This window comes from Paroedura picta, chromosome 4 (genome assembly GCF_049243985.1).
Source record: "Paroedura picta isolate Pp20150507F chromosome 4, Ppicta_v3.0, whole genome shotgun sequence".
NCBI lineage: Eukaryota > Metazoa > Chordata > Lepidosauria > Squamata > Gekkonidae > Paroedura > Paroedura picta.
Window position 1 is genome coordinate 127,360,653 of NC_135372.1, and position 14,523 is coordinate 127,375,175.

General features: G+C 48.1%; 1 protein-coding gene across 2 annotated transcripts in view; it reads right to left on the reverse strand.

Annotated features, from left to right (window-relative positions):
- PEDS1 (plasmanylethanolamine desaturase 1) overlaps positions 1 to 9,402 on the reverse strand; it is a 42,154-nt gene extending 32,752 nt beyond the window's left edge. The window contains exon 1 of one of the 2 annotated variants that reach the window (XM_077335602.1): positions 8,955 to 9,402. In XM_077335602.1, the coding sequence (XP_077191717.1) occupies positions 8,955 to 9,273 (319 nt within the window). In that variant the 5' untranslated portion in view covers positions 9,274 to 9,402. The remainder of the gene's footprint in view (positions 1 to 8,954) is intronic. The other variant, XM_077335601.1, reaches the window with a different exon arrangement.
- Positions 9,403 to 14,523: the final 5,121 nt, after the last annotated feature.

The following is a 14,523-nucleotide window of genomic DNA, read 5'->3' on the forward strand; positions in this document are numbered from 1 at the left end:
CCACCTTGGTGTCGATGATTACCCAAGATGTTTGAGCTGCTGTGTTGGTGATAGCAAACTCTTCTGGAAGTTGACGTTTAGGCTTACTGGATCATCCAGTAGATTAGGCTTTAACTCTAAGGCAGCCAGAGGTTTATCCAGCAAGGCTAAATAGTCTTCCATCTTAAAGAACCTCTTGGAGGGCTCAGGAAGCTTCTAACTCCTCATGCACGTGGAACTCAGTGTCATGTTTTGTACTGGCATTAGATTCTGAGTCAGAAGAGCGCTGGTCCCTTTCCCTCCTAACCGGGCTGTGACGATCTGCTGAGCCAGCCATGGAAGCTGCCATTTCAGGCGCCCCGGAAGTCTGTGTGCTCCTTTCTTAGGCTCCAAGATGGCTGCCGCCAACAGCAGTCACGTTGAGGGGATGATGCTCTGCCGCCACAGACTCCTTGGCGCTTTTCGACTCGCACCTGGCTTCCCCCACTCCAACCAGACGGGAGACGGCCTTGGAAGGCATGTCCACCAGCCCAGGGAGCTGATCGTTGCCTTCTAACATGTGTCCTCCTCTGATAAAAAGTCTTCTTCCTCCTTACTAGCACCACCGGGAAGGTCCTGAGTCACAGTGGGAAACTGTGGGCTCCAAAAACAATTCTCTTAAGAGACTAAACTAACCCATTCCACTAGAAGCGCAAGCTGAAGAGAAGGAAGGGAGGGAGAATGATAGGAATCAAAGGTAAGTACAAGAAAATAGTAATTACGCCTGCTAGCAAAGCTAGATGAGATGCTCTCCCTACTAAGAGGCAGGAAGAAACGGGCAGAGAGGCACACCACACAGGAAAAAGGAAAAAAAGTGACCCTGCCTCCCTGAACTGAGGAATGAAAACCACCAAGATGTTTTCCGCCTCTGGGGGAGAACAGCTTCTCACCTTCACTGATAAACTACTTAATGTGGCCTCTGGTACCAAGGCCTGCAACAAACCAAGATGGCAACTTTGATCTCATATAAATCCTAGCAACACCATCACTAGACCCAGCAACATCAGCCATAACATCTCAAGTTCATAGTCCTGCTCATCTGCTTAACATGATTCATGCTATCAAATGCCAGCGATGCCCTTCTATCCTCCACACTGGTAGTTTACTCCCTAAACAGGCTAGTCCCTATCCCTATAACAAATAAACGGACACAAGTCTGACATGAGAAACCACAACATTCTAAAACCAGATATTTTAACCCTCCAGCCCTCAAGTCGGTTACCCAGAATCATGCTGCTGGCACAGATATCATGCTGCTTCACCATAATCTGCACAGTGAGGCTTTAAGCTTTCTGAGCTCCTGTGTCTGTTTTTTAATCTGTATCTTTGGGGCCCTCCACCCTAGCCCCCGCAGCTGAAAGTCCCTGCAGCCTGAAAGAGTGCACAAGGATCTGCACACAAGAGTAGTAATCTGGCATTAGAATAACAGAACAGGAGTCCTCTGTCTGACACACACACACACACCCTTTCCAAAGTCTCACTCAGGACCTGCTCTCAATCGCATAGCCCCATCAGCCCCAATAAGAGCATAATCACCTCCACACATCCAATGTGGACTAGTAGAGTCCACTGCACAGAGATAGCCACTATGCCAAGGTCTTTTACTGCTAGTGGGGGAAGGTACTCTACTTCAGTCTCTAGCTCCTATTCCTCCCTAGACCGTAATCATGTTCCCATGCTCTCCAGAACCTGCTCCACAACACAGGAACCCCTGGTCTAGCCTGCCCTACATCTATCAAGCATTCACAGGATACACCCAGCTGCATCACTGCAGGGCTTCATGCAGAAGCAGGGCATGAGTTCAGGAGCACTAATTAAAGCTTCCAGAGACGGGAATGGGACCAGAACAAGCAGGGCTAGGTGATAAAACAAAAAGGAGAGTGTTGGCTCTGCGACCTTTGCCTCATGAGAGTTACCCGAAAACACGCCAGAGCGGAAAACCTTTTAGTGTGCTTTTAATTTCGCTGCAGCGAAACCAAAAAGTCACATGGGACTCACCTCCACCAAACCTATACAAAGAACAGAGGGATGCACAGAATGTTCTACGTCTACCTCACAGGGCTGGATCAATGCAACTATTCCCCATCCTTCATTCCATCTCCAGGATGACGCCCAAAGTCTCAGGGCGAGTCCTAGAATCTCTGGATGAAGACTTATTCTTCAAGCATGCACTCAACAAAGCATATTCCTAAGAACTACCTCCAGCACAAGCTTGTGCTAAGCTATTAAAAAATAAAGTGACCCTTTATTTCAGTCAAAAAGACAAATCCTTAGTGTATCTGGAAAGCACTCTAGAAACCCTTTCCCCTGTATTCCATTGCAGGCAAAAGGCTGCAGAGCAAACAGCATTTCTTAATGCAGGGAAGAGAGATCATGCCTTGGTCTCTAATACACAACTAAAAGCCAATATTCAATAACTGTATGATCAATCAGAAGGCTGTAATCATTTCCTTTATCATTACTTATTTATTTATTTCTTAGATTAGATGCTTAGCCCGCCGCTCTCCGCAGACTCGCCATCCCATCAAGAGCTATAGGAAAAGCAGCAGCCGTGCCACAGAAGCAGGCAGTGACCAGCTACTCATCTGAGAACTGCCTGGGAGACAGGGAATGGACATGGCTGGAGGAGGAAGGAGGAAGAGCCACAGCTCTCCTTAGCTGCTGGGAGAGACAAAGGCACAACTTCCTGCTCTCTGGCAGAGGCCTGGCTGAAGCCCTCCCCCTTCACATACACACAGCATACTGACACTCCACAGAAAATTTAAAATCCAGGAAGTGAGGAGCAGCATTCCTCTCAAGCACAGTTGTCCCACCCTACAAAAGGAGGATTTGTGACAGACAGGTGTTTTTTTGAACACTACGTTATTAGGCCATCCATCAATCTTTTCCACGGCTTAACTGCATTTGAACTTGGAACTCGCAAGTCTCAGCTAAAGATTTTATTCACCAGGCCACCATGACACTCTCAAATAGGAGATCTTCATCTGCTCAGACTTTCCTTTGACTGCTGGTCAGCAAGGACATGGAGCCATGACTTAAGACTTTCAGCTCCAAGCACAGCCTGGTGCCAAATGCTACTCCCACTGCCTTCATGTGCTTTTCTTGTTTCTGGAACAGCAGTGCAGGATCCCAGGAAAGTCAGGAGAGACCAAGCATTGGATTTGAGATAGGGACCTTCAAATGCTGGCCCCTACTCATTAGTGGGGAGAGAAAAGGGATCCAGTTAACGTTTGACCCTGACAAAATACCCTGCTGTACTGTTAAAACAGAAACAATGCCAGCTATGTTGTGCTTTAAATCTTTGGGGAAAGAATCAAACTAGTCAGAAATGCCCTTTAGACTCCTGAATTAAGATTCTGCAAGCATTTGAAGAGATCTACACTTTGTGCGTAGATGTTCATATTCAGTGTTCCAAATGGCTCTATAAAATGTGGGCATAACAATGCAGGCGGGGGAGCAGTATACCCACGGACCCCACCCTGATCTCCAGTTCCGCAGGACCTGCCAGGTCTTTGGTTGAGGCCAGTAAGATCTGGGCCCCTCACTGGGAAGATCCCTACTGAGGCATGGTATCAGGAGGTTTGTTGAGCCAGGGAGGAGGCGGGAGTTTTTGCTGTCAAGGGGGATTTGTAATTGGGGGTTTCAATGATTGCTTTTATTATTGAGAGGTCGTTAACCATGATGAGCCATTTTGGGGAGCAGTGGTATAGAAATTGAAACATAAATAAGCAATCTTTCTATGGGTATCGTACAAACGTTTTTTATTGGTTGTTGTTTTAATGGGGTCTTATTGGGGTTTTATTGTTGTGGGATTTTTATCTTGTAATCCTCCACAAGCCGGCAAGCCGAGAGTGGGGGGGGGGTAATAGTAGTAGTAGTAGTAGTAGTAGTAGTAGTAGTAGTAGTAGTAGTAGTAGTAGTAGTAGTAATATAATAATAATAGAGCTTGAATATGCATTCTATGTGCAATGATGGAGGGCCACAATGCCCTACCTCCTACAAAGCACCCATGCTGCTTCTGTGAACAGAGTAACATGGAGCTGTGATTGTACACAGTTGTACATTAAATAGCCATAGCATGTACACATCTTGCCCATAAATGTCATGCTGTGCACTACACAGGCATACAATACATACACAGGAAGCATTGGCTGCCAGGGGCCGGGCTTTTTCAGCCCTGGCTCCAGCCTTGTAGAATATGCTGCCAGCAGAGACATGGGTCCTGAAAGAACTACCAAACTTTTGCAGGGCTTGCAAATCAGAGCTATTCCACCAAGCCTATGGCTGAGCCCAATACGCACAGACCAACTGCACACACCCCTCCCCCAAACACCCTATGCTATCCATTTATACTGAGATGGAGCATTGGGACAGTGTTTTATTATGTCTTGCTATGGTCTTATATTCTGATTGTAGCATTTTTTAGAAATTTATGTTGTACACCACCCTGAGCCTGGATGCAGAGAGGGGTGGTTAATAAATCAAATAAATAAATGATGAAGCATGAAGTCACCATGAAGCAGAATAGACCAGAAAGACAGAAAAAATATAGAAAATAAGGGAAGCAGATGGAATAGCACTCTCTGGAGAAAAGGAAAATCTATGCTAGTTGAACACTGCCAGCTCTTTTCACACACTTTGCCCTAACCGAACTGTACTGCAACTAGAAACTTGTCTTTTTAATTCTGTTCAATTCTGTACATATGTCACTGCTCTAAAGCTGACCTACTCAATGGTGAGTGAACACAGTGGGATAGTGATAATATAGAGCAGGGGTAGTCAAACTGTGGTCCTCCAGATGTCCATGGACGACAATTCTCATGAGCCCCTGCCAGCTCATGGGAATTGTAGTCCATGGACATCTGGAGGGCCGGTTTGACTACCCCTGATCTAGAACATATTTATCTTTATTAATATCCTGAATTTAATCCATGGATGTTAGAGCAGGGGTTGTCAAACCCTGGCAGGGGCTCATGGGAATTGTAGTCCATGGACATCTGGAGGGCCGCAGTTTGACTACCCCTGATATAGAGTAAGAAACCTCTCCACTTCCTGGTATTTAGCCACTTCTTAAATCAACATCCATGCACTTAATAAATCATAGCAGTTAAGCTCACTCAGTAGTCTCTGGTAAGGTAACCTTTTGGAAATCCAAGTATAAAATGTCTACTGGATCAGCCTTAGACATATGCTGGTTAACCTTCTCCAAAATCTCCAAGAGGCTCATGAACCAAGAGTTCCCTTTGCAAAAGCCAGTTTTATTTACCTAGAATGAGTGTTAGCTGGCATAGAATTTACACATAGATACCCACCCATGAAAGGATGGGAATCATGGGAGGTCATGGCTGCAATCAAGAAGCAAATAGGTTTTAAACAATACAAAAATATCCAGGCCTTCCTTGTACAAGCAGATCAGTTTGCACTGCCTCACTCACTGAGGCCTGGACTGGGTGGGGCTTGGTCTTTCAATGCAACAATAAAGCGACCTAAAAAAAGCACACTTATAAGCCTTAGTCACAAGTGACGGAAGCATTACTAAAGCAAGTACGTGACATTTCATGAATGAAGGCAGGATTTATCGGTTTCCCAAACAGGCCAGCCAAGACCGGGTCATAAGTTAAAGAACTTCACGCTTCAGGCTGCCAGAAATGTTAATTCTACCAAGCTTTCAAGATACCAATCCTATATTGATCTGAACAGTCCCAGAATAACAAAATCAGAGTCTAGTGGCACCTTTAAGGCCAACAAAGATTTATTCAAGGCGTGAATAAATCTTTGTTGGTCTTAAAGGTGCTACTGGACTCTGATTTTGTTGTGCTACTTCAGACCAACATGGCTACCCACTTGAATTAGTCCCAGAAAAGTGCAGCTCAGTTTCCACCCCTTCCTGTGTTCTACTTGAATACTATTTCTTCAACAGAATGGGGAGAAGAGATGCTAAAGGGCAAGCAACAGTAAGAAACTTCCACAAAGCCTCCGAAGTTTTTGCAAATCTGCATTCTAATTCCCAGTCCCAACTTATCACATAATGCCTACGTAAAACCACCAACCACCAGAAGAGCTCAAAACTGGAAGCAAATGTAGGTGATATTCACAGGCAGGATTTTCTAGGGATTAGCACACACTTGCTTTCCAGCCAGCCTTCTCTCACCCAGTACCTATGACCTAGTGACAGAGCACCTGCTTTGGATGCCCACGGGTCCAAGTTCAATCCCTGGCATCTCCACCTAAAGGGGTATCAGATAGCAAGCACTGGGGAAAAAGCTTCCTCTGCCTGGGACTCTGGAGAGAGCCAGTTTGGTGTAGGGGTTAGGAGTCCAGACTTCTAATCTGGCGAGCCGGGTTTGATTCCCCTCTCCTCACCCACATGCAACCAGCTGGGTGATCTTGGGCTCGCCATAGCACTGATAAAGCTGTTCTGACCGAGCAGTGATATCAGGGCTCTCTCAGCCTCACCCACCTCACAGGGTGTCTGTTGTGGGGAGAGTAAAGGGAAGGCAAACGGAAGCTGCTTTAAGACTCCTTCAGGTAGAGAAAAGTGGCATATAAGAACCAACTCTTCTTCTGCCAGTCACAGCAGCTAGTACTGACCAGGATGAACCGATGATCAGTCTCACGATGGCAGGATCATAGGTTCACATAAGAGTTACCCATTTCATTCCTTAATATACTAGCCACAATAATATACTCAAGAGAGCACACTGTACAAAAGCCTGGCCAAATCTCCATGGATAATCAAAGCCAGATTTGACCACAAGGACAAATATGCAAGATCAAATCTCTGTACCCGGCAGTGACAGCAATTGCCCAATAATTCCAATAAGTGAAGAAAAGTATCTCCACACATCTCCTGATATAGAAAGATAGCCATATGCTTGTGTTTTGCAATGCAGCAAACATTTCCCTTAAGTAGTTTCAACAGCTGGACAGTAACATACAAATGCAAATGGTATTGTTAGTATCTGAAGCAAGCCCTTCAGCTAATTAGAACCTCTCTTTCTCCCATTAAGAAAAAAATCAGTTTAAGGGTGTGTTATTTTTCCGAGGAGGGAGATGGAATGAATAGAACGGTAGCATTATTTATCTGGCCTGTAACTCACCCTGCCCAAAGGCTGGAGGAGGGCAGCCCTCTTATATTCTTCCCTACCAAAGGCTAGCAAGACCTCTGCCAAATAAAAAACATCCTGTTTTTCCAAGATGCTGATGAGTCCCTGGGGAAGGAGGGATCTTTAAAAAATAGCACTGAGAGGTAGCCAATTCACATTAAAGAATCGCAATCACAACTATGTCAGGCAGATGAATGCCGCTGGAAAAAATGTTGCACATCTGCTTCTTTAACTGCAGCAAGCTATCAGGCCACCCTCTGTCTTCAACTAGTAGTTTCACATGGTTCATAGTGCCAAAGTCAGCCCCCTCCTCCAGCAACTACCAGCGCAGTGGGCTTATGCCCCATCTTTCTGCCCTGTTCAGGGCCACCAAGTCACACCTGGAGAACAGCAGGTTGAGAGGAGACATGGTCGCTTTCCTTAAGAATGTGAAAGACTGTCACTGAGAGGAGGACACAGAGCTATTCCCAGGAGAGGAATTGCAATAGTGGGTTTAAATTGCAGGAATAAAGGTGCCAGGTAGATATTGGGGGGGAGGGGGGGAGTTTGACTTTGCAGCAACAGCTATCACCCATAATTCCAAGAAGCAAATTGAAATAGAATAGTTTGGGATTAGAATTCTCTGTCTAGGGAGGTAGTTATTTCCCTCTCACAGACAGTCTTCAAACAACAGTCGAATAAACATTGGCCAGGACTGTTTTAGCCGACTCTGCTTCGGGAAGGTGGTTAGACTAGATGGCCTGGATGGCCCCTTCTAACTCTGTGATTGTAGGATCTTAAGAAACAAAACCCAACGCATCATTTAAATCAATGAACAAGCACCAAATGCCATTGTGGCCCCCTGTTTAAATTAATCTTTTTGGATCAGCCATACTAGTTCAGTAAGAAGGAACTTTTCTCTAGAAAGAGGCAAATGAGTAGAGGCAAACGTGTTGGTCTGAAGTAGCACAATAAAATCAGAGTCCAGTAGCACCTTTAAGACCAACATGAAGAATAAATCTTTGTTGGTCTTAAAGGTGCTACTGGATTCTGATTTTAGAAAGAGGCAGATTTTGATTTTAGGTGACACAGCCGTACATCACACACAAGCACCAGATCCAAGAGGAAATATAAGACCAAGACATCAACAGCCACTTTTACACATGCAAGCCACAACTGGGCAACTGTATCTCATCTGATTAAGCAGTCAAAAACACAGCACCAAATTAATGAAAATATTTTTAGACTAAAAGTATTAATGCAAGGGAAGATGTCTACTGCTTGTTCAATCCCACCCATCCACCAATTAAAAAAAAAAAGGTGCAGTGGTTAAGAGCGGCAACCTCTAATCTGGAGAGTGGGGGTTGATTCCCCATTCCTCCAGCTGAGTGTCCTTGGGCCACTCACAGTCCTGTCAGTGCTGTTCTTGCAGAGCAATTTGTCAAAGCTCTCTAGACTTCACCTACCACACAGGGAAGGGGTTACAGTGAGAGGAAGGGGAAGGCGATGGCAAGCCGCTTCCAGACTCCTTTGTGAAAAGCCAACTTTTCCTTCAAGGCCACACTGCAGCTCTAATGACAACTAGCAAGGGTGAACAAGCACCGGCAGGCATCCTGCCACAGGTTGGGGAGAAAAAGGCCGTCATCATTATGCACATCCCAGCCACGCTTGTTGCGAGGCAGCCAGTTCCCACGTTCACCCCTCTCTGCAACCCCCACGGGCGAGGGGGAGAGCCAAGCCCCTGTACGCGCGCCGGGCTGCAGACGTAATGCCCGGGGGGAGGGAAACATCCAAGCAACGAGCGAGGCGCCACAAAGCCCCCGGCCCGGCCGCCAAGCAGCAGGCGCTCACCGGGCGAGTAGAGGTCGGCCAGCTCCCGGGCTCCGGCGTGCTGCGCTCCCCAGCGGGGACAGGCGCCCTCCCGCGCGGCTGACGCAGCGGCCTCCGCCCCGGCCGCCTCCAGGTTGGTCCCCGCCGGCCCCAGGCGGTGGGCGCACTCCGCCATGGCCCCCGCGCGGCCTCGCCCCGCCTCCTCCTCCTCTTCGGCCGGCCGCTCGCCAAGCCCGGCCGCGTCCTCAAACGCCGGCCCCGCCGCACGGGCTCCGGGACCGGGAGAGCCGCTCGGCGCCAGCGCCCCAGCCAGCGAGGAGGGCGGCGGCGGGAGCAGCATCGCCAGCAAACCCGCCCAGAGGCCGGCCGGAGCTCGCGCCAAGCGCCACTGCCGCCGCGCCCGGAGCCTGAGGAGGGAACGGTGGCCAGGCCGCGCCACCCCTGGCGCCTGCCCCCCCGACGGAGGAGGGCCCGGCCAATCAGCGAGGTCCGCGCGCAGACGCCCCGACCTATGGCGGGCCAGCTGCCTTCCGCCCGGGCCAATGGCGGCGCAGCTTGAGGGAGGGGCCTTGGGGGCTCTCCTGGCCGGGGGGAGGCGGCGAGCAAGACGCCTGCGTGGCCCGGGAGGGAGGGGGCGGCCCACGTGCGCCCAGCCGCGAACCAAGATGTCGCCCGCCAGCCTAGGGCGGGAGCGACGGGATGCCAAGGGGGCTCGCGGTTGGACCTCGCCCGCGGTGCATTCCAGAGCGGAGAGGGCTCCTTAAGGTGGTCGCGGGAGACCGACATGCTTCTCTTAGTCAATTGTATTGGCAGACATCTCCGCCCAGTCATTGAAAACGAGCTCACGGGTAAAAGGCTCGTTATTTGAGTCTCTTCCCGAATGAATACACACACAGTTAACAATGAATCTTATATTTTATCCAAATCTCAAATTCACAGTGAAGTCATTGGTGCAATAATTTTACATTCCGTCCATTGTTATTCAGGGAGGACAGTATTTTCTCAATGTTAATTTCCTGGCCTCGACCATAGGTCTCGTGGTATATATTGTTGGCCCCACCCATCAAGCAGGTCACACCCTGGATCTTATTTTCGGCGCAGGTTTGGATGTGGATCTGGTCACAACAACAGCCGTGCCATGGTCAGACCACTATGCTCTAAAGGCTCGGCTAAGGCTCCCACCACCTCCTCAGTTGGGTGCCGAGCAAATTTCAGCTCGCCCACGGAGACTTATGGATCCAATAGGATTCCGGAATGCTCTGCGGGAACCGATGCCTCCTGGCACTTCTCTCAATGGCCTGGTCAGTGACTGGCATAACAGACTGCTGACTGCCATTGATGAGATAGCTCCCCGACGCCCTCTCCGGCCCCGTCTCAAGCGAGCTCCCTGGTACACCGAGGAGCTTCGCGACAAGAAACGGGAACTGAGACGGCTAGAGCGAGTTTGGAGGAAGACTCGTGACGAAGCCTCGAGAACATAGAGAGCTGCACCCTGGATGGCGTGCAGCTCTCTACGGCTCACTCTGCCAGGAACCTAGGCGTGATTCTGGACGCCTCCCTGACAATGGAGGCCCAGATCACAAAGGTAGCGCGGCTGGCATTCTATCATCTCCGCCAAGCCAAACTACTAGCGCCCTACTTGGCCCCGGAACACCTAGCCACAGTGATCCATGCGACGGTCACCTCTAGACTGGACTTTTGTAACTCGCTCTACGCAGGCCTGCCCTTAGCCCTGACCCGGAAACTACAACTAGTTCAAAATGCAGCAGCCAGGATCCTCACGGCAACACCGTGGAGGTCCCATATCCGGCCTATTCTCCATCAGCTGCAATGGTTACCAGTTGAATTCCGGATCAGACTAAAGGTTCTGGTAATTACCTTCAAGGCCATACGCGGTCAGGGCCCAGTGTACCTGAGGGACCGCCTCCCCGCCTATGCCCCCAAAAGAGCTCTGCGCTCTACTGCCTCCAATCAGCTAAGGATCCCTGGCCCTAAAGAAGTCCGTCTGGTCTCGACCAGGGCCAGAGCATTCTCTGTTCTGGCCCCTACCTGGTGGAACGAGCTCCCAGAGGAGATCAGGGCCCTGACGGAGCTTAAACAGTTCCGCAGGGCCTGCAAAAAGGAGCTCCTCCACCAGGCATTTGGCCGAGACCAGATGTAATCTACAGCGACCAAGGGCCCCTGCTACCCCCCACCCCCCCTCAGAATTCAATCAATAAGCCACCCCCCTCAGAATCCCATCAACAAGCCCTGGACCTGTTTGTGTTATGATTGTTTATTGTTATACTGTGTTGTGTTTGGTTGCAATTGTTGGTTATTGGTGTACATGTTCTACAGACTGTTTTATGTATGGTTCTCTGTTATAATGTAAACCGCCCTGAGCCTCCGGGGAGGGCGGTATAAAAGTATGATAAATAAATAAAATAAAAATAAATAAATATTGTGTAATCCTGTCCATATTTATTTGGGAATGATGCTGTTGCCCACAAGCTGGCTGGGCCGAGAGTGGAGGTCGATAAGCACAGTACTAATTAAATAAATAAATAAATAAAGGGTGGGAGAGATGGAGGAAGGTACCGATTGGGAGGTACAAGTACAATGTGGATTGTGTTTGAGTGGAGGAGTGTCCTCTGAGGCCAGGAGAAAAAAATGTCAGGAGAATTAATCCGATGGAATCTTTATGCTTTAGAGCGAAGGCAGGGAAACCACCACAAAGGACTTTCGAATAAGCCGCAGATAAAGCAGCCAGAAAATAAACTGAGGACTGAAGTGAAGAAAAACTTAAGCAGAAGCCAAAATTTATCCCTAATTGGATGTGTGGTAAACTTGACAGGAAAGTTAGTGGTTTAAAAAATCTGATGGAAATGCCCTGTGAAAGGGAGGGGAAACAGCGATGCAAAAACACCCTCTGTGGGCTACTCTATATTGAGTACCTGTCAAGGAGCTTTAAGTATTACACCATTCAACGCAGATTGCAAAACTGCGCTGCAATTGGATCCACTTGCATAGGATTAGCAATCTGGGAGAGAGAGCAGCCATTACAGCTAATTGAAATCTTCATGCGTAGGAGGACTAGGCTTCTAAATACTAGCTGCTTGGGGCCAGATAATTAGGAAGGTTGTAAAGTCCATGTTCTGTTTGTGGGATTACGGAAAGAATCTTGCTGATACCTGTTTGGAAGCTGGATGCAGGGCCATGGGTTTGACCTAACAGGTGTTCTTAGGGAATATTCGGGTATAATACTATGGATAATTAAACTAGTATGTTTAAACATGACTATGTTAATCCTGTCATAAAGGTAAAGGTATCCCCTGTGCAAGCACCAAGTCATGTCTGACCCTTGGGGTGACGCCCTCTAGCGTTTTCATGGCAGACTCAATACGGGGTGATTTGCCAGTGCCTTCCCCAGTCATTACCATTTACCCCCCAGCAAGCAAGCTGGGTACTCATTTTACCAACCTCAGAAGGATGGAAGGCTGAGTCAACCTTGAGCCAGCTGCTGGGATTGAACTCCCAGCCTCGTGGGCAAATCTTTCAGACAGCTGCCTTACCACTCTGCGCCACAAGAGGCTCTTAATCCTGTCATATTGATATGCTTAGCTTTGGTGGCACTACAGATAGCAAATTATGCTGAAGGAATTATATAGCAGTATTGTATGTGGGATAGAATGGTGTGTGAACTGTCTGCAGACCTATCTTCATCTGACTTCATCTGCCTGTCTGCTGTTTTTGTACTTCTTAGAGCCTGAACCTACGAATGTTAATGATAAGGACCTAAGCCTTGATGCCTCTCTGAACATTTGGTGATAGCCATCTCTATAGAATATTAGCTGTTGACATAAATGGTGCATGCCCCATGCCATGTGTTGGTTATCAATACGGGCACAACACTGTAGGTTCCTCATGTGCAACTTGGATTGTGATATTTTGGGGTTGCATAATGCAACACTCCCTGGATCCCATTTGACATGCATTGTTTGCCAAAGCAGTATTGATTTGTTTATTCGGTTAGCTGATAAACTGACCCTCACAGGGGAATGGATCACAGGAATAGATCCATTGAGTTGCCAATGGTTCATTCTTGCAAAAAGCATGGGGACAGGGAATACCTGAAGCGGCACATGTCTGACATAGAGAGATGGGCAATCACTGAGCTGGCCAGGTCAGTTTAAGCAAGAAAGGTTGCTCAACTAAACTGCTATCCAAAACAGGTTTCCCACTTTCTAAATCCATTGAAATCAATGGGAGTAGAAGGGTGTAATTTTGCTTAGGATCAGACAGACTAGGGATGCCAGTCCCCAGGTGCAACCTGAGGATCCCCCAGAATTACAGCTCATTTCCAAGCAACAGAGATCAGGTCCCCTAGAGAAAATGGCTGCTTTGGAAGGTGGACTCCATAGCATTATACAACACTGAGGTTCCCTTCTGCCCCAAATCCTGCCCACTCCCAGCTCCATCTCCAAAGTCTTCAGGTATTTCCCAACTGAGAATTGGCAGCCCTATGTTAACCTCACAACTGTGTCAGAATTTGTGGCGGTCGGCACTTCTGGGTGGTGACAGAGAGATGACTGCTTACAGTATGATGCACCTGCCATGTTAAGAAGGCAGTGTGGAGGGAAAAGCAACTTCCCTGACTGGCTATAGTGAAGCACAATGAGCTCTGTTCCTTTGTTTTGTTCAGGGCACGGAACAGTGCATCCAAAGCAGTCCAAAGCACTTCTGGGATGCATTATTAAAGAGACAATTAAAACAAACAAACAAAAAATGGAGTAATTTCCCTGAAGAGTAATTTCCATGTTGCTTGGCTTGAAAGGGACGGCCTATTTGAAGCAATTTCATGGGCACGGTGTTGTTTGTTAATAAGGGGAAATGGACCCTATTAGTATATACGTAAGGTTAATGGTATATTGGGCCTTCTGCTTTGGATACAAGGAAACGGCATTATTATAGCACATGTTAGTCATATCTGAGGCGCACAATAGGCATGCAAACTAGATAGGACAGGTGCTGAGTTTGGTCTGTCTACAGTCGTAGGAATGTGGTTGACAGGTCCCTCCTGGCCATGGGTGAGGAGTGGGGGTTAGGACTGCCCAATCCAGGTTAGGAAATTCCTGGAGATTATGGGATGGAGCCTGAGGAGGACAGGGGACCTCAGTGGGGAACAATTCCATAGTATCCACCCTCTAAAGCAGCGGTTTTCTACAGGGGAACTAATTTCTGTAGTCTGGAGGTGAACTGTAATTCTGGGGGATCCCAAGGTCCCACTCGGTGCCTGGTATCCCTATTTGCAGAGGTTTACAGTATAGATAGGCAGCAGGAAAGGGGAACCATTCCCCTCTGAAACCCCCCTTTAACAGCTATGTTATCTCAGCTGCAACTCCGGTGCTGGCTTTTTAAAGGATCAGGTCAAAAAAGTGTGGGCAAAGCTTCTCAAGCCCCATCCACTCACAGTGCATTTGAATAAGCTGTTTTTTTGTATCCCACTTTTTACTGCTCAAAGTAGTCTCAAAGTGGCTTATAATCCCTTCCTCTCCCCACAACAGGCACATTGTGAGGTAGGTGGGGCTGAGAGAACTCTGAGAAATAAAGC